Consider the following 23,396-nt stretch of genomic DNA (forward strand, 5'->3'; position numbering starts at 1 on the left):
AATGATTTCTCAGAATCAAAGAACTGTCAGGAGCGAGAGTGAGGCAATGATATAAAACACCAATGACGTGTCAAGATTGGGTAATTCACTGGATTTGGTAATTGAGAGTCACCAGTTGTTCTTTAACAGAGCAGTTTCATAAACTTTAATCACAACCTCATTACTGCTGGGTGAACTCTGAAGAGAAGTAAAGTGTGTTAGCTTATCAAAGAAGGTACATATTTGTCCCTTTACCTAGGAGGTGCCTTGAGACTAAACCCAGTAAAAGTATTGGAACTCTTCAGGTACAACTCTGAATTCTATAGTTAAAAATAGCTCAGTAGACTGTTAAATTATGTACCAAAATATTGAAAATGAAATTTCTTTCTCTTCTTCTTCTTCCTCTTCCACCATCTGGACTCAGATAAGTGGTGTTCAATTAATTCACAAGAAAATTACAAATAGTCAGGATAAAAGCTGCATCATGTTGAGAGAAGATTTTAAGCAACATGGGTCCTAGCATTTCAAGAAAATTATGGGGAGAGGGAGATTAGCCTTGATTTTAAATGTATTTCATGCAGTGTCATTTTGTTAACTGAAAGAAATATATCTAAACAAAATGAAATGCATCTTGTCAGGCAATTTCATTTCTTTTATGGTTAAAATAATTTTATATATTTTATCTTTAATTTTGTACTGCATATTGTGTACTTTTGATAAAGAAACCATTCTTTTGACCAAAATGCCTTTATACAAATAGTTTGAATCTTATATGTAGAATAATGTGCAATTAAACTTACCCAGAAATAAGAATAAGTCTTTCAATAAATAATTCCAGGGTTTCTTTGCATGTATAAATAAATTAAGTAAAAATATGAAAGCTGTTTTCTGAATCTGAAACATTGGGCAGAAAATGAGTGGTTCTAATGCATTCATTAACCTTGGACCAGAGCATAGTAAGCATGGTTTTCTTCAGTCTAGAACCAGCTCCTCTGCTGTGACATCAGGGGTACACGCACAGTTTGTACCAAGGGGCTCGCAGGAGTCCATTGGACAGCAAGATCAAACCAGTCAGCCCCTTTGCAGGCAGATGCTTTAACCTCTGAGCCACCAGGGAAGCCCCAATCCTAAAGAAGATTGACCCTGAATATTCACTAAAAGGACTGATGCTGAAGCTGAAGCTCCAGTACTTTGGCCACCTGATGCCGAGAGCCGACTCATTGGAAAAGACCCTGATGCTGGGAAAGATTGAGAACAGGAGGAGAACGGGGTGACAGAAGAGACGATTCAATAGTATCCCCTCCTCAATGGACATGAATTTGAGCAAACTCTGGGACAGGGAAGCTTGGCATGCTGCAATTCATGGAGTCGCAAAGAGTAAGACACGGCTTAGCAACTGAACACATTGGGGGAAACACAACTATCAAAATAACCTCTCCAAATTGCAAATAATTCACAATATTTTCTTAATAAAAGTAGTGCAAATAAAAAGATTTTTGTTTCTGTTTTGAAGAGGCTCTTAATTCATTAGTGAAGGTCTTGCTGGAGGTTAAGGGAATTTTATATTGTATGTACTTTTATAAGTATTTTTATAAGTACAGCCATATTTATTTTGCAACTTTAAGAATTTAATGGAAAATGATATCAAAATTTGTTAACCTGTATATAGACCTAGTTTATATAATGATTTTTTTCTGTCATGGTCAGGATTAAATAGATCATCCAATTTTTTCTTTTTTCTTTTACACTAAATACATGATAGTAAAGCTCAGTGATAAAGAATCTGCCTGCCAATGAAGGAGATGAGGGTTCAATCCCTGGGTCAGGAAGATCCCCTGGAGAAGGAAATGGCAACCCTCTCCAGTATTCTTGCCTGGAAAATCCCATGGACAGAGAAGCCTGGCAGGCTATAATCCATGGTGTTGCAAAGAGTCAGACTGAGTGCACACACATACACACACACAGAGAGATAAACATACAAATGTTGATTAGGGTAAATTCAAATTAATCTACTCTTTAGTGGCATTAGTATAGAATGTATATGGAAAATGCTATTTGAAAACAATGACATCAAAATTTTTTGTGTTTTACATTAACCACCCTGAAGAAATGTATTTCCTAGTTGTTCAATTCCCTAGAATAGTAGTCTTTTTTCCAAATATGCAAGTGTTAGTCATTAGTCATGTCCGACTCTTTGTGACCCCATGGACTGTAGCCCACCAGGCTCTTCCATGGAATTCTCCAGGCAAGAAAACTGGAGTGGGTTGCCATTTTCTTCTCCACCAAGTATGCAAAATGGTTCCAATTCTAAATTGACTTCCTCTTCTTCACAATAAGAGTCATCCTATGTTTGGTGGTAAGTGAATAAAGACAGAAATATAAGTCAGAGACCCTGGAACATAAAAAAAAAAAAGATTGCTCATAAGTTTGAACCTAAAATTTCAATTGCATTGAATTACAATATAATTTTTGAATTATGTGAAAAGAATGATTAAATCATAATTTTATCAAAGGTTTCTCATTTGTTTGTTGTTGTTGTTGTTTTTAGTACCATCCATTTGTTAGGTCCTGACAAAATACTTGGGATTGCTAGTTAGAAAATTAAAGTGTATTCCCCCAGATTAGGCACAAATATGACTTATGAAAGTCTAATTTTAAAGTATGTTCAGTTGCCTTAATGTAGCACATTTTGAAAAGACAAGCCAGTACCTTGATTCACTTTCAGTTTAGAATCAACCAAGACAGCAATTTAGGCTACTCTATAATTCAAACAAAATAGTTCAAAAATTATTTTCACTTATGGTTGGCCTTTGCTATGACATTCTGTTTTACACTGTATAAGCATATTTATATACATAGCAACATTATCTAATATCAAATAATATTTTTAAAAAACCAGACTCAAAAACCTATTAAATAAGATTCCATCATGACTTCTGAAACTGAGTCAGAGCTATAGTCACATTTATTTTCTCCATACTCATTTCCATTTCTCTCTCTAGAGTGTAGTATAAGTTTTAAAAGATCATTAGCAGTTCACCTTATTTTTATAGTGCAGAAATTAATGATTTAATTTTAAAGGAATATATAATGTGATAAAAGAATGCCTTTTCCTTTTTTCTAAAATACTGATGTGTTTATTGGGTGACCAATATCCTGATTTGCAAGAAGTTTCATGTTCTATCTGTTGGCCTGGCCAACAGCATTTCTTTTTGTTTTGAAGTGCCTCAATGTGGACAATAAATTATCCAGCCACTCTTTCAATACATAATTCACCTGAATTCACTTAACTTCATGATGCTGCATTTTTTAACATTTACAAAATCATCATAATTATTTCTAAATGTTATAAAGAATGGCATTAATATGAAAATTACCACCATCATTTTACACATACAGATTCATCCCAGTGGTAAATAAGGGCCAAAGAGAACACCTTTTGTGGTCGCATAAACCATCCTGGCAAGGCAGGAGTCATGTAATTAAGTAAGCCTTTCTAGCCAGGAAGAAAAATAATTTTGAATCTAAAAAGCCATCTATTGCCTGCTTATTACTCTGTAGTCAGAATCTAATAATCAGCCTTTTTAAGAGCTGGACAGATTACATTGCCAAACTCAAATTGCTGTTTGAGGTAGGTAACATGATTTGAATTGATTCTGATGATTTTTCTAAGTTGAGTTCAGTTCAGTCGCTCAGTCATGTCTGACTCTTTGCGACCCCATGGACTGCAGCATGACAGGCTTCCCTGTCCATCACCAATTCCCGGAGCTTACTCAAACTCATGTCCACTGAATCGGTGATGCCATCCAGCCATCTCATCCTCTGTCATCCCCTTCTCCTCCAGCCTTCAATCATTCCCAGCATCAGGGTCTTTTCCAATGAGTCAGTTCATTGCATCAGGTAGCAAAGTATCAGAGTTTCAGCTTCAGCATCAGTCCTTCCAATGAATATTCAGGACTGATTTCCTTTAGGATTGACTGGTTGGATCTCCTTGCAGTCCAAGGGACTCTCAAGAGTGTTCTCCAACACCACAGTTCTTTGGCAATCAGCTTTCTTTATAGTCCAACTCTCACATCCATACGTGACTACTGGAAAAACCATAGCTTTGACTAGACAGACCTTTGTTGGCAAAGTAATGTCTCTGCTTTTTAATATGCTGTCTAGGTTGGTTATACATTTTCTTCCAAGGAGTAAGTGTCTTTTAAATTCGTAGGTGCAGTCACCATCTGCAGTGATTTTGGAGCCCAAAAAAATAGTCTCTCACTGTTTCCATTATTTCCCCATCTATTTGCCATGAAGTGATGGGACTGGATGCCATGGTCTTAGTCTTCTGAATGTTGAGTTTTAAGCCAACTTTTTCACTCTCCTCTTTCACTTTCATCAAGAGGCTCTTTAGTTCTTCATTTTCTGCCATAAGGATGGTAACATCTGCATATCTGAGGTTATTGAAATTTCTCCCAGCAATCTTGTTTCCAGCTTGTACTTCATCTAGCCTGGCATTTCGCATGATGAACTCTGCATATAAGTTAAATAAGCAGGGTGACAATATTCAGCGTTGACGTACTCCTTTCCCGATTTGGAACCAGTCTGTTGTTCCATGTCCAGTTCTAACTGTTGCTTCTTGACCTGCATACAGTTTTCTCAGGATGCTGGTCAGTTAGTCTGATATTCCCATCTCTTTAAGAAGTTTCCATAGTTTGTTGTGATCCACACAGTCAAAGGCTTTGGCGTAGTCAATAAAGCAGAAGTAGATGTTTTTCTGGAACTCCCATGCTTTTGAACTATGGTATTGGAGAAGACTCTTGAGAGTCCCTTGGACTGCAAGGAGATCCAACCAGTCCATCCTGAAGGAGATAAGTCCTGGGTGTTCATTGGAAGGACTGATGCTGAAGCTGAAAATCCAATACTTTGGCCACCTCATGAGAAGTGTTGACTCATTGGAAAAGACCCTGATGCTGGGAGGGATTGGAGGCAGGAGGAGAAGGGGATGACAGAGGATGAGATGGCTGGATGGCATCACCGACTCGATGGGCATGAGTTTGAGTAAACTCCAGGAGTTTGTGATGGACAGGGAGGCCTGGCGTGCTGCGATTCATGGGGTCGCAAAGAGTAGGACACGACTGAGCAACTGAACTGAACTGAACTGATGCTTTTTCAATGATCCAACAGATGTTGGCAATGGATAACTTTCTAAAAATGGAAAGAAAAGGGAGAAAAATGAAATGTTTTGTTTATAGTGCTTTAGGATACCCTTTATAGTTGTCCAATCTTTTCTAAAGTATTTAGATAGTCAGAACTTTTAAGGTGTCCTATTTAGTTGTTTCTAAAGGAAAAAAGAACATGGAAGATTCATTCATTAAAAATATGTATTGAATGTCTCCTATCAGTAAAGGCACCATGCTGGAGCTGGTATGCTCCCTGCTCTTATAAAAGGCCATGCCTACTTGAATAACCCTGGAGCATCATCTCAGTTACTAGAATTCCCTCCATGAAGCTGGGACCCTAATGCTTTCAGTTCCTAGGCAGACAACATGTTAAGGACATAGTCATATTGTCACTCCAGTGGACTGATGGATTTCAAGGCCCCCTCTAGAGATTCTGATTCAGTGAATCCCCTATAGGGCCCAGGAACCTGCATTTTAATTAGTAACCCCCCATGGACACAACACAGTTTAGGAAATACTATCCTAATGGTTTAAGAGCCTTTGACCAAGTTGACCCTACTCAAATTTTTGTGTGTCTAAAAAAATAATAGGCAGAGATGGCAAGATAAAGGCTAAACAAGCAAATGTAATAAATGAATAAAATGTGAACCAGGGCATTGGTCTTTGGAACAATTAACCAGCTCAACAAACTTTTGTTGGACATCCAGCCTTCATCTTTGAAGCTGACTGTGGCAGCCCCCCCATTTTCAAGGGGAAAAGAAGTGGGTATTTTGAAACCAGTATTGTGGGCTAGGTATTAATAATTTTTAAGGAGAAAATAGGACCATTGCCTCATTGTAATAAGCAGAGTTATAGTCTGTGGCTTTGAATTTCAACAGGTCATTTCAGTTTCATTTTTGGACAAAGAGGAGTTGTTGTCATAATTATAATAGTTCTTAATGATCTTCTTAGAGTGAGTATGTGGGCTGGAACAAAGAATAGAGAATAATTTTCTATGTGTAACATTTCTAAAATGCCTAACTACGTAGGAGAAACATTTATATGTTTGTAAAATCCACTGGCTTCCTCAGACTCGGAGAAATCACTGATTTTGAAAGATTCCTGAGGGTCATCTAATTCAACCTAATTCAACCTAAATCTTTATTTACCCACTACCGGATATAAGAAACCTAACAAATAAATTCAGGAGTTTGATAAAAACAGAACACTGTGATTATCAGAGCTTAGATAGCTCTCTAAAACTATACTTGAATAAATCAAGAAAAACAAGTCATTATTCTCCACTACTGTGAATGTGATTTATAGATTGAGTCAAACTCACTGACAAAACTGATTTTTTTTAATCAAGTATTTATTGATTATTTACCCTCAGTTAGGTATTTTAAAGTAACTGAACCTAAAGAAGGTGGTATTATTTAGACAGATTAAAAAATTAGAGAAACTAAATCACTTAATTGAGTGGGAGGGGGGATCGGGATGGGGAATACATGTAAATCCATGGCTGATTCATGTCAATGTATGACAAAAACCACTATAATATTGTAAAGTAATTAGCCTCCAACTAATACAAATTAAAAAAAACTAAAAAGATAATTCACCATCTTGTATTAAAAATTTAAAAAAAAAAAAGAGATCTCCCAATTGATACCAAAATTCAAAACCAGGTCTGTCTGACTTCAAGACAGAGACAGAAACACCATAGGAAACATTTGGCTTGATCGTACAGATGTGATTTGGAAAAAAAAAAATGTCTGCAGTTATCAAACACTTCATAAATGACTTCAATAGACTTCTTAGGTCAGACAAATCCACTTTGAAATCCTATTTCTGTCATGTGTGGAATCTTGGGCAGAAGCCTGCGCCTCTCCTTGCCTCTGTGGTCTGTAAGATGGGAGTGACAAAATCTCATGTAGTGCTTCTTAAGATCGTATATAAAGCACCTAGTAGTACAGTATCCGACACACTTGCCACTGTAAAACAAAAGAAGAGGTTTTCACCAGGCTATACCTATGTAAGAAAGTCAGTCAGCTAGTCAGTTCAGTCGCTCAGTCATGTCCGACTCTGCAACTCCATGGACTTGCAGCACGCCAGCCCTCCCTGTCCATCACCACCTCCAGGAGTTGACCTCCCTGTATCACCACCTCCCAGACATGAGCTGAAACTTGTGTCCGTTGAGTTGGTGATGCTATCCAACCATCTCATCCTCTGTCATCCCGTTCTCCTCCTGCCTTCAACCTTTCCCAGCATCAGGGTCTTTCTTAATGAATCAACTCTTCATATCAGGTGGTCAAAGTATTGGAGCTTCAGCTTCAGCATCAATCCTTCCAATGAATATTCAGGACTGATTTCCTTTAGGATGAACTGGTTTTATTTCCTTGAAGTCCAAGGGACTCTCAAGAGTCTTCTCCAACACCATGGTTCAAAAGCATCAATTCTTCAGTGCTCAGCCTTCTTTATGGTCCAACTGTCACATCCATACATGACTACTGGAAAAACCATAGCTTTTTAGCCAGAACTTGTCAGCAAAGTAATTAATGTCTCTGCTTTTTAATATGCTGTCTAGGTTGGTCATAGCTTTTCTTCCAGGGAGCAAGCATCTTTTAATTTAATGGCTGCAGTCACCATCTGCAGTGATTTTGGAGCCCAAAAAAAAATCATCTGTCACTGTTTCCATTGTTTCCCATCAATTTGCCATGAAGTGATGGGACTGTATGCCATGATCTTAGTTTTTTGAATGTTGAGTTTGAAGCCAGCTTTTTCACTCTCCTCTTTCACTTTCATCAAGAGGCTCTTTAGTTCTTTGCTTTCTGCCATAAGGGTGGTGTCATCTGCATATCTGAGGCTATCGATATTTCTCCTGGCAGTCTTGATTCCAGCTGGTGCTTCATCCAGCCAGGCATTTCACATGATGTATTCTGCATATAAGTTAAATAATCATTGTGACAATATACAGCCTTGACATCCTCCTTTCCCAGTTTGGAACCAGTCTGTTGTTCCATGACTGGTTCTAACTGTTACTTCTTGACCTGCGTACAGATTTCTCAGGAGGCAGGTAAAGTGGTCTGGTATTCCCATCTCTTAAAGAATTTTCCAGTTTGTTGTGATCCACACAGTCAAAGGCTGTACTGTAGTCAATGAAGCAGAAGATACATATTATGAGACAGAAATTTCTAATCCAGTCTAATGTCCTGAATGTTCAGTTGCTAGGTCAGAGATCATAATAAATAAAATGAGTTACGAAAATCTTGTTGGAAGTCAATACTAGTTCCAACCCAAGAATGAAGCCCTGTAGTTCTTGGTTCAGTTCTATATCCTCTTTTATATTCTTATAAAGAGTATATATTAGTTTGGCAGGTTTTTTAATTAAGGATCTTTAAAATTCTTTGAACACTCTATCTTAAGAAAATAATCCAAAATGGATCAAACTTGGGGAAAATGAGAGGAATAAATGTGTGAAGAAATACTCTGAAGCATTTTTTTCTGCAATGGCACAAAATTTGAAATAGACTTAAGAATGACTCACTCATTCCCATTTATAGTGTTTGAGTTAGTTGCTTAGTCCTGTCTGACTCTTTGTGACCCCATGAACTATAACCCGCCAGGCTCCTCTATCCATGGAATTCTCCAAGCAAGAATACTGGAGTGAGTAGCCATTCCTTTTTCCAGGGGATCTTCCTGACCCAGGGATCAAATCCAGGTCTCCTACATTGCAGCTGATTCTTTATCATCTGAGCCACCAAGGAAGCCCTTCTATAAGCCTTGCTCAAATGTCACCTTCTTTGTAAGACTCACCCTAGTGATTCTATTTAAATTGTCCTCCTTCTCCCAGCTCTACCATCCTCCTTCATCTGCTTTCTTTTTCACACTACACTTACCATTCCTGGTGTGTTAATACAATTTACTTATTTTTGTGTCTGTTGACCAGCTTTTCACAAGGGCTTATGTTTTAAGAGGTCATGAATTTTCGTCCTTTTCACTGATATATTTGCATCACCAAAGAAAATTCCTAGGTACAGAGTATTGTTTCAAAAACATTTATTAACCATATTAATGAACTAAGAGACCAGGTTGATAAATTAGGGTATGAGACTTTATTCTACTTATTTAAAGTGTCATAAAATTTGAAAAGCAAAAGTAGAAAATCTTTAGAATATACCATTAAGGGAAGGATTGAAGGCAGGAGGAGAAGGAGATGACAGAGGATGAGATGGTTGGATGTCATCAGGGAATCAATGGACATGAGTTTGAGCAAGCTCTGGGAGTTGGTGATGGACAGGGAAGCCTGTCACGCTGCAGTCCATGGGATCACAGAGTCAGACACGACTGAGTGACTGAACTGAACTGATACCATTCAGTACCATACCATACTATTCAAATAAAAATAGTATTTCAATTCAAATATTCAAGGACAATTAGGTAAAACTATGCACCAGGATAAAAAAAAAAAAACACCATTGAAAGGAACTGCCAGAAAGGGATGAGTTTTACCTTTTTGTTTTCCATTTTGTACCATTTGAGAACCACAGCAAAGTGTTGAGAAAGGGAAGAAAGAAAATGAGAGAGGATGGGAAAGAATGATGAATTGGGATGCTGTGGGTCTTTTGCTCCTTGCCTGAATTCCTGGCATTTTTATCCAGAATGAAGATGGAACTTTCTAGCCAAAGAACATATCAGGGCTCAGATTTCCTCTTATTTCCAGAAACATGTGGTTTGCACAATTGGCTCGGAAATTAGCAAGTTAAAAAATTGCATATTAGCTACATATTCAGTTTTATTCACATTCCTCTTCTCCATCCAGAGTCAGCACACATCCGCTGGATTCCCTGTGGCTGTTATCCATGTCCATCTGTCTCATGGCGCTTGTGTTTTTATCTCTTCTTTTCTCCTGTCCTGCTGCCGCCACTCTCCCCCTCCTATCTTTGTCCTAGCCTCATGCATTGTTTGCCCTCAGCCCCCATTTGTGTGTGGCATTTCCCTGAACAAATAAAGCTATGGTATGAGAAAGTTCGAGGCCAGAGAAATCCAGAGCAGCTGAGGACTCCTAGCCCTTCTGCCTGCCTTCCCTGTTCATCTTGAACCAGGTGCCCACAGCCGGAGCTCTGCACCTACCCTTCTGTACCCATCTCTGGGCCATTCCCTCCCACCGTCTGTTCCTGCTGAGACAGGGCCAGTGCTCTCTTTGCTGTATGATTCTCACAAAGAGATCTCCTTGCCTGTCCCTTCTCGGTTACAAAGACAATCAGAGATCTTATCTCTCATATTGCAATAAGTTTATGACTCCTCGTGTTTTCCCACTAATGCTAGAGGACAGGTGTCCTTATGAGTGTGCTGTTGCTGTTTAATTCCCAGATTCATGTAATTTTAGAATCGAAGGGAATCTTAAAAACCAGCTAGTGGAATCCCCATTACCAGTCCACGGTCAATACTGTGCCAAGTGCATAGATGGTGTTTGGGGAATATTTGCCATCAGTGAATACCATAAATTCAGCCATTATGAACCACTGTAAGATGCTTCTTTTTGCACTGTTAACTCGGTGTTTTAAAAGGTTTTTGGTCATCTTTTATTCACATATATTTATTTAAAAGTCAATGAATGATCAGGGAGAAGGCTGGGCTCAGAAGGCAATGAGGTAAAGCTGAAAAACTAAAGTTGGCAACAGGGTTGTTATAAAGAGGAAAAGGATAGGTTTGCTGATGCAAGAACAAGAGGAAATAGGCTAAAATTATGATGAAAGGATGACATTTAACTAATAACATCTTTCACTACGAAGAACTGTTAAAGAAAGGATTGCCAAGAAAAACTGAAAAAAATGACAGTACTTGAGGTTAGTGACATATCCGGTTATGATTCAGCAAATGATTAAATTAGGCTTTCCTTGATGGAGAAAAGTAGAGTAAATATGTTAACTGGTTCCTCCTGTAAGAGTCTGGGAAGGGTTAGATTTCCCTTCCACTGAAAAATGAAATGATCCTAATGAGCATGTTCTTACCTACCTTAAAATCACTCACATAGCTACCTTAACATTAACCGGAGATTATGAACACTGAATTCACCTTGCTTCTTGACAGGACTGCTGATATTTGAATGATAAATTTTAACTGTCATTTTTTTCCTTTCAGGCTTGTAAATTTTATAGTTCCCAGTGGTATGTAGTAAACTACAAATATGAACAGTATTCTGGAGACATTCGACAGTTACCTCGGTAAGAACCTTTTACGAGTAATCCTTGGATTTTTCCGTATATAAACTATGTTCTCTAAGTTCTGTCACTGTTTATGAATATGTGTACATTCGTCTAATACCAAGGTATATTTAAAAAATTTAAAAATAAGAGTCACAAGAGAACATTTTGTTGAACAAAGTATTATTTATATCTTCACAGAATTGGGTGACAGATAAATATACTCATTTAGGTATAGCCTAGGGCTTCCCAAGTGGCTCAGTGGTAAAGAATCTGCCTGCCAAGCAGGAGATCCAGGTTCAATCCCTAGGTTGTGAAGATCCCCTAGAGAAGGAAATGGCAACCCACTCCAATATTCTTGCCTGGGAAATACCATGGACAGAGGAACCTAGCAGGCTATAGTTGTGTTCGATTCTTGTGACCCCACAGACTATAGTCCATGGAATTCTCCAGGCTAGAGTACTGGAGTGGGTAGCTATTCCCTTCTCCAGGGGAATTTCCTAACCCAGGAATCAAACTAGGGTCTCCTGCATTGCAGATGCATTCTTTACCAGCTGAGCTACCAGGGAAGCCCTGGCACGTAGTAAGCATGCAATAATTATTTATTGGATACGTAAACTGAGTGGATCAAAAATTTTTAAATCTAATAATCCTGGATGGGCTTGAAGTTGCTTAAATTCAAAAAACTGTGATGAACTGGAATCTCCCAACACACTGGTTCATCAAACTAAAATGATGCATATTATCCAGAAAATAAAACTTAAGGCAGAAATAAGTTAATTTTTTACTAACCCTTTCCTCAAGTGAGACTTTGAGGTCATACACATTGCACATAACTTTTTAATGGGCGCATGGTTTAGATTTGGGCACCACTTTCTAAGATCTCCCGTGCCCGCAGAAACATCTTTTCCAGACTGGAATACTTGGAAGTACTGCATTCAACTCCAAATGCAAAATTTGAAGAAGGTAGAGTTATGGAGTAGCACTGGGAAAGTGATATTTAAGCTCAGATCTGAAGGAACAGTAGCTACCAGCACTGTGATCTCCAGAAAAGGGTTCCCAGAGGAAATAACAAGGACAAAAACTGTGAGCTGGGAATCAGAGTGACAGTCAGAGAATCTGGACCTAAGGGTTGATTAAAACCCTGGAACCAGGCAAGGGACCTTGTGGGCCCTGGAAATGAGCTTGGGTTTTATTCTCATGTCAACAGAATTCTATAGAAATTGTAACCTAGAGTGTGACATGATCTAGTTTACCTCTTTAAGAGATGACCTGCTCTACTGTATGGAAAATGGGATTGTAGCAGTAAGAATTAAAAAAAAAAAAAAAGAGGGAAGGAGACCATTTCTTTGGAGTTGAGTTCCTGGGAAGAGCAAAGCAATGTTCCTCTAAAACAGCAAGTCTTTATTCAAAACAGTGAATGTTTGGTTTTTACCAAATCTCTGAACATTCCTTTAGATTCAGATCACTCCTAATAGATAACCTACTGTAATTTCATGTTGAGATGGTCTTATCACACCCTAAACTTTCATGAGTAATTATTACATTCAGAATGTCTGGACATTAGTCACGCACGTAGCTGCCATTGAGAAGCAAAGCATTTTTTTTACCATCAAGTCTTCCTCTTTCTAAAAATAGCTCTGAGAAGTGTTTGCAACTTGGAAGCCATGTCCAAGCACTTAGAAGACAGTTTATAAAGGGAGAGAGTGTAGACAGAGGTGTTTAGCTTTCATTTGGCATAAATGCCTTCCTACTGTCCTTAGGTCTACTGAACACTTTAGTGTCTTTATCTCCAAACACTTCATCTTTTCTTATATCCCTGATGCCATAAAAATATATGTTAATTTAAAAACTCACATGTACTATATTCTTCCTCCATTAAAAAATAGAGAAAGCGCCTCCAGTCAGGACAGGGTCCAGATGTCATTGCTGACTTGGAATTCTTGTAGAGCACAAGAAGAAATCCCATGAGAAGAAATGCAAAAGTCACTTAAATATTGCTGAGAATTTCTCTCACTTTAACTAAAGGATGTGAAAGTTGATACCAAGAAGGGAAAGAAGATTGCCACTAAGTAAGAAACTGTAATGAACTATGTATGTATATTCAAAATGAAAATCAGAAGTTCTAGAATAATCCTCACATATCCCCTAAACAAATGAAGATTGCAATATTGAATAGCAAAAGTATTTTTTTAATGATTTTACAAGGCTAGGCACTCCCCACTAGACTACAGATATTTAGGTCAGTAGTGGAAACATAATTTACTTGGGCCCTCTGAGGCTATTAGAAGTAAATCAGTTTCATACCTCCTGGATTAGAATTCTCCTATGTCTGCTACCAATTTAAACTGATCATTTCTTTTTATGGATTGCTGAGGCCATAAAATAAAAACTTACAATTATGGAGAAGTGAAAAAAGATGTCAGATTATCTCCCTCACTTTTAGTCCTTGAATTTAAAATTGTGTTATTATTAACTCTTAAGAACCTCAGTTTATTTGGTGTCTGTTCATAGGAAGATATTGGAAACAGACTCTATTTAAGGATAGAATACAAAAAGTAAAGCCTTCACAAATTAGAAATAAAAATCAGTACCGAAATTGGTGTTCCTTAGGAGACAAGAATGTCATTTAAAAATACATATGATGTCAAAGGAGCCAAGAATATAAATGGGGGAAGGATATAAACATTGGGAACAGTGACAGCCACAAGTGAAAGAATGAAATGAGGCTACTATCTTACACCATAGGTGAAATTAACTCAAAATGGATTTACTACTTGAGTATAAGACCAGAGACCGTAAAACTCCTGGGGTGGCGGGGGGGTGGGGTGGGGGGTAAAAAGAAAAGACATAGGTGATAAACTGCTTGACCTTGGTTTTGGCATTTTTTTTTTTTATCTGACTGGAAAAGCAAAGGCAACAAAAGGACAAATAAACAAGTGAGATTCTATCAAACTGAAAGCTTTTGCACAGCAAAGGAAATCATCAAAATAATGAGAAAGCAACCTACTGAATGGGAGAAAATATTTGCAAGTCATATATCTGATAAGAGGTTAATATCCAAAATGTACAAATAATTCATACAACTCAATGGTAAAAAAAGAAAGAAACACAATAATCTGATTTTTAAAATGAGCAGAGGATCTGACTAGACATTTTCCCAAAGAAGACACACAAATGGCCCACCAGTATATGACAAGATGGTCGGTATCACTAATCAGCAGGGAAATGCAAATCAAACCACAATGAATTGTCACCTCACGCTTGAGAGAATGGCTATAGTCAAACCACCCAGAGATAGCAAGTGCTGCTAAGGATGTGGAGAAAAGGGAACCGTTGTGCATTCTTGGTGAGTACGTAAACTGGTACAGCCACCATGAAAACTCGTATGGCGAGTCCTCAAAGAATTAAAATTAAAACTACCATATGATTCAGCAGTTCCACTTCTGGGTATTTATTGGAAAAAAACAAAAACACAAATTCCAAAAGAAGCATGCACCCCCCCAAGTTCATTACAGCATTGTTTACACTAGCCAAGACACAGAAACAGCTTAAGTGTCCACTGATGGATGATTGGAGAAAGAAAATGTGTCATATACACATAATGGAATACTATTAAGCCATAAAAAGAATGCAACTTATCAGTTTTGACAACATGTGTAGACCTTAAGGGCGCCATGCTGAGTGAAATAAGTCAGAGAAAGACAATGCCACTGGATCTCACTTATGTGGAATTTTAAAACAAAATAAAAAGAAGACAAGCTCACAGATACAAAGAACAGATTGCCAGAGGTGGGGTGAAGAAAATCAGTTGGTACAAACTTCCAGTTATAAAATAAGTGAGACCTGGAAATGGAATGTACAGTTTGGTGTCTAGAGTTAACTATACCATATGAAATATTCTAAAGTCACCAAGAGAGTAGATCTTAAAAGTTCTCATCACAAGAAAAAAAAATTTTTAATAGCTAAGTATGATGAAACTCCAACACTTTGGCCACCTCATGCAAAGAGTTGACTCATTGGGAAAGACCCTGATGCTGGGAGGGATTGGGGGCAGGAGGAGAAGGGGACGACAGAGGATGAGATGGCTGGATGGCATCACTGACTCAATGGGCATGAGTTTCAGTAAACTCCGGGAGTTGGTGATGGACAGGGAGGCCTGGCGTGCTGCGATTCATGGGGTCGCAGAGTCGGACACGACTGAGCAACTGAACTGAACTGATGATGACGATGTTAACTAGACTTACTCTGGTCATCATTTCACAATATATACAAATATAGAATCATTTCTTTGTACACCCAAAACTAGTATAACATCATCTATCAATTATATCTCAATTTAAAAACTATGAAACACACAAAAAATATGATGCCACAGATTTTGCTAATCCATGGGGTAAAATACAGGGATAATACCACATATTTAGAAGTTTTACCACAGATGGGTAGATATAAGGAAGAAAAATTCATAAAGTATATTTCTTGACAGAAGAGCAAATAAGAGCCGGTTTAGCTGGACTGATTTGGAACAAAAAAAAATTTTTTTAATAAAAGAATACTTCTTGTCGTACATTGACAAAACCCACTGCAATGTTGTGAAGTAATTAGCCTCCAACTAATAAAAATAAATGAAAAAAATAAAAAAATTTAAAAAATAAAGAATACTTCTTGAGTGTCAACTGTGAGCTGGAATGTTCTGGGTGCCGTTTTTACGTTATCTCATTTAATTTGCATGATCCCACAGAGTAGGAACTGTCTTCCTTGTTGTATAAAGGAAACCAGAACACTAAGAGAGTTAGTAATTTGCCGCCAACCTCACTCCACTCAAGTATCCCCACACTCCTTGTTTGGGGCATAGGACATAATTTGGGTGTAAAAATGAGAGAGAAGACTGACCAAAATGGCAGCTACTGTGGGTCCAGACACCAGAGGGTCTGCTGAGCTCTCTAAACCTGGAGCCCAAAGGCCCACAGTGCCACTGGGAGAAGAATTCTACTTTCAGCCAGCAGAGGGGCTTATCTTTGAATGATCTCCAGAAGAGAGACCAGTCATTGGTTAATGGCCCCACAGATGTGAGACTGAGCAGCGATAATCGTTACTTAAAAACAGGCATGCTGTGCCCTGTGGGTCAGTGGGAAGGGGAATGGGAAAGAAGAGTTCTCAGTAGCCCACATGCCTCAGCAATGGTCTAAAGGCTCTGCCAGCGCACTCCAGGGCATTTTCTTACAAGGCTGACCCCACCTCCTCTCTCCCTCCCTCCAACCCCACCAGCAGGGCACTCCTGGATGCTGCAAGCCTAACCTTCCTCAAGATCTTTGCTCACCATTCACTGTGCCAGAATGATCCCCCAGATCATCACAGGCACGGCTTCTTCTCCTTCTCAACAGAAACGGCCATCTGTGACCACCCTTTCTAAACCTGGCTTCTACCACCTCTACCTTGATCATCCTTTTCTCTTTGTTGATGTTGTTTAGTTGCTAAGTGGTGTCTGACTCTTTTGAGACCCCATAGACTGTAGCCCCCCAGGCTCCTCTGTCCATGGGGATTCTCCAGGAAAGAGTACTGGAGTCAGTTGCCATTTCCTCCTCCAGGGAGTCTTCCCAGCCCAGGGATCAAACCCATATCTCTTGCATCTCCTGGTTTACAGGCAGATTCTTTACAGCTGAGCCACCTGGGAAAGCCCTTCTTCTCTTTAATTTTCTTCAAAACCATTTCCATCCAGGGAAATTATCATGTTAATTTCTGCTTTATTATCTACTCTCTCCTTCCTTAGAGGGAGAGCCTTCTCAACTTGGGGATTTAATTTCTAATACTTGGTTGGCATTATCGCAGGTCTTCTATGTGACAAGTGCTGTCTGGTAACTGGATCATTTAGTGACAAGGAAGAACGCCTCCAAAAATTAAGACCACTCTCAACTCATAGTGAATTTGATCAAGCAAACTTAGATTTAAGAAAAGCTGACAGTGAAAGAGCATGCCCATTGACCTATCCCCCACCTGGGATATGACCTAAATTCACAGTCACTGATCTGCACGTATTTTTTAATGAACAATACGGTCTGCATGCATATCACTAAGGATTAGTGCAGTGGCTGAGTTTTGCTATAGACCTCATTTGTCTCTAGCAAAGAGACTTCATCTTATCTATCATATAATTTTTTGTATCATAATACTTAAGTGAACTAAAAAGGAAAGCTTAAAGAAAATTTGGTTTTTATGAAAGTTTTGAGACTTCACACGTTGTAGTATTGTAACATTCCAACTTGTGAAACTTTACAAATTTAAAACATACCTGTTTTCAATGTTTGTAGGAAGCCCCTTTCTCTCTTTTCAAAATCATCTGTCCTTGAAATACCAGGGGAAAATACTTGAGAAATTCATCCTCAGCATTTCTTTGAGAATAGTTGCATGTATTTTTGTATAATTTTTAATTAGTTATTATTGGAGTATAGTTGCTTTACAGTATTGTATTAGTGTCTACTCTATAGCAAAGTGAATGACTCATACATATGCATAGGTTCCCTTCCCCTCTTGGGCTTCCTTTCCATTCAGATGACCACAGTGGATTAAGTAGAATTTCCTGTACTGTACGATATGTCCTCATGAGTTATCTGTTTCACACAGAGTATCAATAGTGTACAATTTTTTAAAATTTTCCTTCGTATTAAAAAAATTCAAGAAAAAAAAAATTCAAGAGATGTCATGTCTATCACTCTTGAGATAATTTCTTCAACAGTTTTTAAAAAAATCCCCCCTATATTTTATTATGCAAATTTTCAAACATACAAAAAGTTTTGGAAAACTTATACAATGAACACCCATATTCCCACCATCTGGAATGTATCTTTTACATTTTGCTATCTCTGCTATATATGTATTTTATGACATTATCTGTTCATCCCCATCCATCTGGCCATCTATCAGTCCATCTTATATTTTGACCATTTCAAAGTGAGTTTAAAATATCAACATAGTGTATGTTGCCTTTCTAAACACTTTAGAATGCATACCATTAGCTAGAGATATGTATGTTTATAGTTTACTTTTTTTTCTTTCTTTTTTTTTATTTTTTATTTATTTATTTATTTATTTTATTTTATTTTTATTTTTTTTTTTCCAGTGGGTTTTGTCATACATTGATATGAATCAGCCATGGATTTACATGTATTCCCAATCCCGATCCCCCCTCCCACCTCCCTCTCCACCCGATTCCTCTGGGTCTTCCCAGTGCACCAGGCCGGAGCACTTGTCTCGTGCATCCCACCTGGGCTGGGGATCTGTTTCACCATAGATAGCATACATGCTGTTCTTTTGAAATATCCCACCCTCACATTCTCCCACAAAGTTCAAAAGTCTGTTCTGTATTTCTGTGTCTCTTTTTCTGTTCTGCATATAGGGTTATCGTTATCACCTTTCTAAATTCCATATACATGTGTCAGTATGCTATAATGTTCTTTATCTTTCTGGCTTACTTCACTCTGTATAATGGGCTCCAGCTTCATCCATCTCATTAGGACTGGTTCAAATGAATTCTTTTTAATGGCTGAGTAATATTCCATGGTGTATATGTACCACAGCTTCCTTATCCATTCATCTGCTGATGGGCATCTAGGTTGCTTCCATGTCCTGGCTATTATAAACAGTGCTGCGATGAACATTGGGGTGCACATGTCTCTTTCAGATCTGGTTTCCTCAGTGTGTATGCCCAGAAGTGGGATTGCTGGGTCATATGGCAGTTCTAATTCCAGTTTTTTAAGAAATCTCCACACTGTTTTCCATAGCGGCTGTACTAGTTTGCATTCCCACCAACAGTGTAAGAGGGTTCCCTTTTCTCCACACCCTCTCCAGCATTTATTGCTTGTAGACTTTTGGATAGCAGCCATCCTGACTGGCGTGTAATGGTACCTCATTGTGAGGGAAGCTTTAGGAGAAAAGACACAAGTTGTAAGTGAACCATTGGATGGCTTTGATTATGTACATACCTGTGCATCTGAAAACACTACTAAGATAAGGGATATAATCATCACCTGCAAAGAGCCCATTGCTGCCGCTTCCTAATCAATCCTCACCCCTACTTTCCTCTCTCCCCAGAGACAACCATTGTTCTAATTTTCTTCACTACAGATTAGTATTACTAGTTCTAAAACTTCATCACATTGGAATCATGCTGTATGTATTTCTGTGTTTCCAACTTCTTTGACTCAGCATGAGGTTTTTAAGTGTTACCCACATTGTTACACGTATTGGTAACTCCTTTCTCCTTCTGAGCAACATTCCTTTGTGTGGATCTACTACAGTTTATTTTTGGGCTTCCCAGGTGGCACAGTGGTAAGGAACCTGCCTACTATTGCAAGAGATGCAAGAAACTCCGGTTCAATCCCTGTGGAACTGTGGATACAGCATTTTGAGCTAAACTGCATAAGTCACTTTAAGATCATGCGCTTTTGTGAAACTTTGTCTGTCCTTTTAAGGCTATCTCAATTACCAGTTCTCTACTGAGAGATTTGTGGGAAAACCCTCACAAGCATTTAGCCTTATACATTTGAGATTCATGAAAGCCCGACTTTGTTTCCTTAATTCTTTGTTATTTCATTACTAATTTGAAAGGCTGTTCCTTCTCTCCTTTCTTTACACTTTTATAAGTATCTTTGCAGAAATGATAGTTGGACTGTAGAACATGGCCACTGTTGCAAGCCACAATTATCAATATCTATAAAATTATTCTTTTATGAGAAAGAGAAGAAAGGCAAAGTCACATGACAAAAGAGGACAGAATAAAGAATTCAGAAATGACTACTGTCCAGGTCAAAGGGAGACTGACAGAGAAGGACTAGCATATAGTTTAGGGCCACCGTGGAGCCAAATATTGACCTTTCGCGTTCAAAGTTGTCTTTGTTGCCATATCTTCAGTTTTCCCTACTCAACCCTTTATCTTTCATTTGGGATTTTTCCTTAATAGTGCCTTTACTGCCCTGCCATCATTTTAAGAATCCTGGAACACTCATGTCTCCTCCTCTACAGACAAAATACTTCAAGTAATTGCTCTGAAATCAGCCCTTTGAAAACTTGCCTTTGAATCTCAGGCAACCTGTCACCTGTCATGGGAGCAGAATTTGAGGAAAGGGTCGTGTTTCACGGTTTTCTTTTGCCAATCAAATGAAAAGGCGAAAGGAACTGATTCTGGTTCAAGGAGTGTCAGGATGTTGTTAAGGAGAGGAGGAGAATTTTGGGTGTGATAGAAAGAACTCAGGAGTCCCAAAGTAACAGTGTGGTCTGCTACATCAGTGTTCTGCCTTCTGACTTGCATGCATGCATGCTAAGTCACTTCAGTCGTGTTCAACTCTTTGCAACCCTATGGACCGTGGCCCTCCAGGGTCCTTTGTCCATGGGATTCACTAGGCAAGAAAACTGGAATGGGTTGCCATGCCCTCCTCCAGGGCGTCTTCCCAATCCAAGGATAGAACCTGTGTCTCTTACGTCTCCTGCATTGGTAGGTGGGTTCTTTACCACCAGCATCACCTGACCCTAACAAAAGAGGCAGAACAAGTTAACATCAGTGGCAGCTGGGCACAGAGAGACTTGAGTATCTCTAAGGTTTTGCAAGAAGCAGAAAAGAACTAGATACACCAGAAATCCTTTGGAAGAGAAAAATGGCTGCCATCATACTTAACATGCTTATTAAAGATGATTTGGACTAACCTGTCCTTAATTAAGAAGTAACATTTCAGAGATAAGGTGTCTGACCTCATCTCTTTCACTAAGTGTTTCTGTGAGTAACTGTTATGAACCTCATCTTCTTCGCAGCAAAATAGCAAGATTAGATGAGACATGGATTCCCAGTATTTGTTTACAAAAGTCTGATTATATATGTATACAATTTAATAAAAAGCGATGTGCTACTTCGGCTTCTCATGTGGCGCAATGGTAAGGAATCCGACTGCCAATGCAGGAAACGTGGGTTCGATACCTGGTTGGGAAGATCCCCTAGAGGAGGAAATGGCAACTCACTCCATTATTCTTGCCTGGGAAATCCTATGGACAGATAAGCCTGGCGGGCTACAGTCCATCGGGTTGCAAAATAGTCAGACATGACTTAGCAACCAAACAATAACAAATGTGCTACTTAGTACATATTAAGACTTTAGTACAAAATTTCTGCACTCTTGGTGTATATTTTTGAGCTTTCTAATAAATCATGGATGAAGAAGGTTGTATTATGTATTAATATGTTTTTGAAATTTGAACTAACACATACCCAAGCAAGTAAATTCATACACATTAATTAACAAATATTTATTGATCACTTACCATGTGTCAGAACCTGTGGGGATAATAATTTTGAAATACACATTTCCTACTACTCTTCTTTTAAACCTCCGGCTTTTAAATTAGACTGTTACTATTTACAGCTATTTATCTATGGGTGCTGGGATGTCCTAACAGGACTGTGCAACCAAAACAAAATAGAGAAATAAATTGGGATTAGGGCTGAACTGAGACTCCAGATGTCATTTATAATAATCAAGAACTGTGTGCACCAAGACAGCTTTATATTTATTAGTTATGAATTTTGGTAGCAAGCAACTTTCATTAATTTGAATTTATAAAATAAATTAATTTGAATTTATAAAATAAATTCAGTATTTATTTCTATAATAAATAATAAGATACTTTTAAAAAACCTATTGACAGCCATAGAGAACAAACATATGGACACCAAGTGGGAAAAGTTGAGGTGGGATGAATTGGGAGATTAGGATTGATATATATATATACACATTATTGATACTGTGTATAAAATAGATGACTAATGAATACTTACTGTATAGCACAAGGAACTCTGCTCAGTGCTCTGTGGTGACCTAAATGGGAAGGAAATCCCAAAAAGAGGGTATAGATGTACACAGAGAGCTGATCCACTTCACCGTACAGTAGACACTAACGCCACATTGTAAAGCAACTATACTCCAATAAAAATTAATTAAAAATAAATAAATAAAAGCCTATTTAACATGTTGTCTCAGGATTTTGATCACTCAGAATGTGTCCACTGCTAAAAAAGAATATCACCACGATCCCTTACAAAAACAAAGTTTTAAAGTATGCCTTTTCATACTATCCCTATTCACCTTGCTTATCAATAATTCAATCAGCAATGAATCTTGAGCACGTCTACAACGGGAAAGAAAAAAACTGAGATGTTGATGGGACTTCATTAGAGTCTCTGGCTTTAAGAAATGTCTAATCAGATGGAGGGCTAAGACAAGTGTCCAAATAGCAGAACCAGGCAAACATCATAAGAGACGTATACTCAGAATCTACAGGGAGAGGGTTCTAATTCTGTAGATCCAGGATACCTTCATGGAAACTACTTTGGGGGCACAAACTCTTATCAGGTTATGATGGCATATTACTCAGCCTGAAAAAGGAGTGAACTCTTGATACACTCTACTGTATGAAGGAACCTTGAAGACATTATTCTAATAAAGTAAGCCAGACACAAAAAGATAAATGTTGCATTATTCCACTCATAAGATGTACTTAGAATAGTCAAAAACCTAGAGACAGCAAGTAGAACAATGATAACCCAGGGCTGAGGAAAGGGGAAAATGGAAAGTTATTGTCTAATGGATACAGAGTCAGTTTGAGAATTAAAATGGTCTGGAGACGGTCAGTGACGATGGGCATATGATATGAATCTACTTAATGCTACTGAACCGTGCACGTGAAAATAGTTAAAATAGAAATTCTTCTGTTACGTATATTTTACCACAATAGGGAAAAAACAAAACAAAACATTTATCAGGTATGGAGACTGTGGTTCTGATCTCAGGCTTTTCACAATTTAATAGTGAGGTCAATGTTCTTTTTGTGCTCTGACTTCCTCTACTGTGAACGGGAATTGGACATTTCTAGGTCTTTCAGAAGAAGGGTAAAGGATATTTTGAATTCATTTGAATCCACTGAATTTCTATGTGAATGAACAGTTGGTGATTTTATGAATACCTGTGTAAATGTGCTTCCCTGATAGCTCAGTTAGTAAAGAATCCGCCTGCAATGCAGGAGACCC

At 38.2% G+C, this 23,396-nt stretch overlaps 1 protein-coding gene across 6 annotated transcripts in view; it reads left to right on the forward strand.

Moving 5' to 3' along the window:
* The window catches only part of DOCK10 (dedicator of cytokinesis 10), a 297,309-nt gene that overhangs the window by 153,823 nt on the left and 120,090 nt on the right, over positions 1–23,396 (forward strand). For all 6 annotated transcript variants that reach the window (XM_061148622.1, XM_061148625.1, XM_061148619.1 and 3 more), the window contains exon 4: positions 11,265–11,347. In XM_061148622.1, the coding sequence (XP_061004605.1) occupies positions 11,265–11,347 (83 nt within the window). The remainder of the gene's footprint in view (positions 1–11,264; positions 11,348–23,396) is intronic.

This window comes from Dama dama, chromosome 8 (assembly GCF_033118175.1).
Source record: "Dama dama isolate Ldn47 chromosome 8, ASM3311817v1, whole genome shotgun sequence".
Taxonomy (NCBI): domain Eukaryota; kingdom Metazoa; phylum Chordata; class Mammalia; order Artiodactyla; family Cervidae; genus Dama; species Dama dama.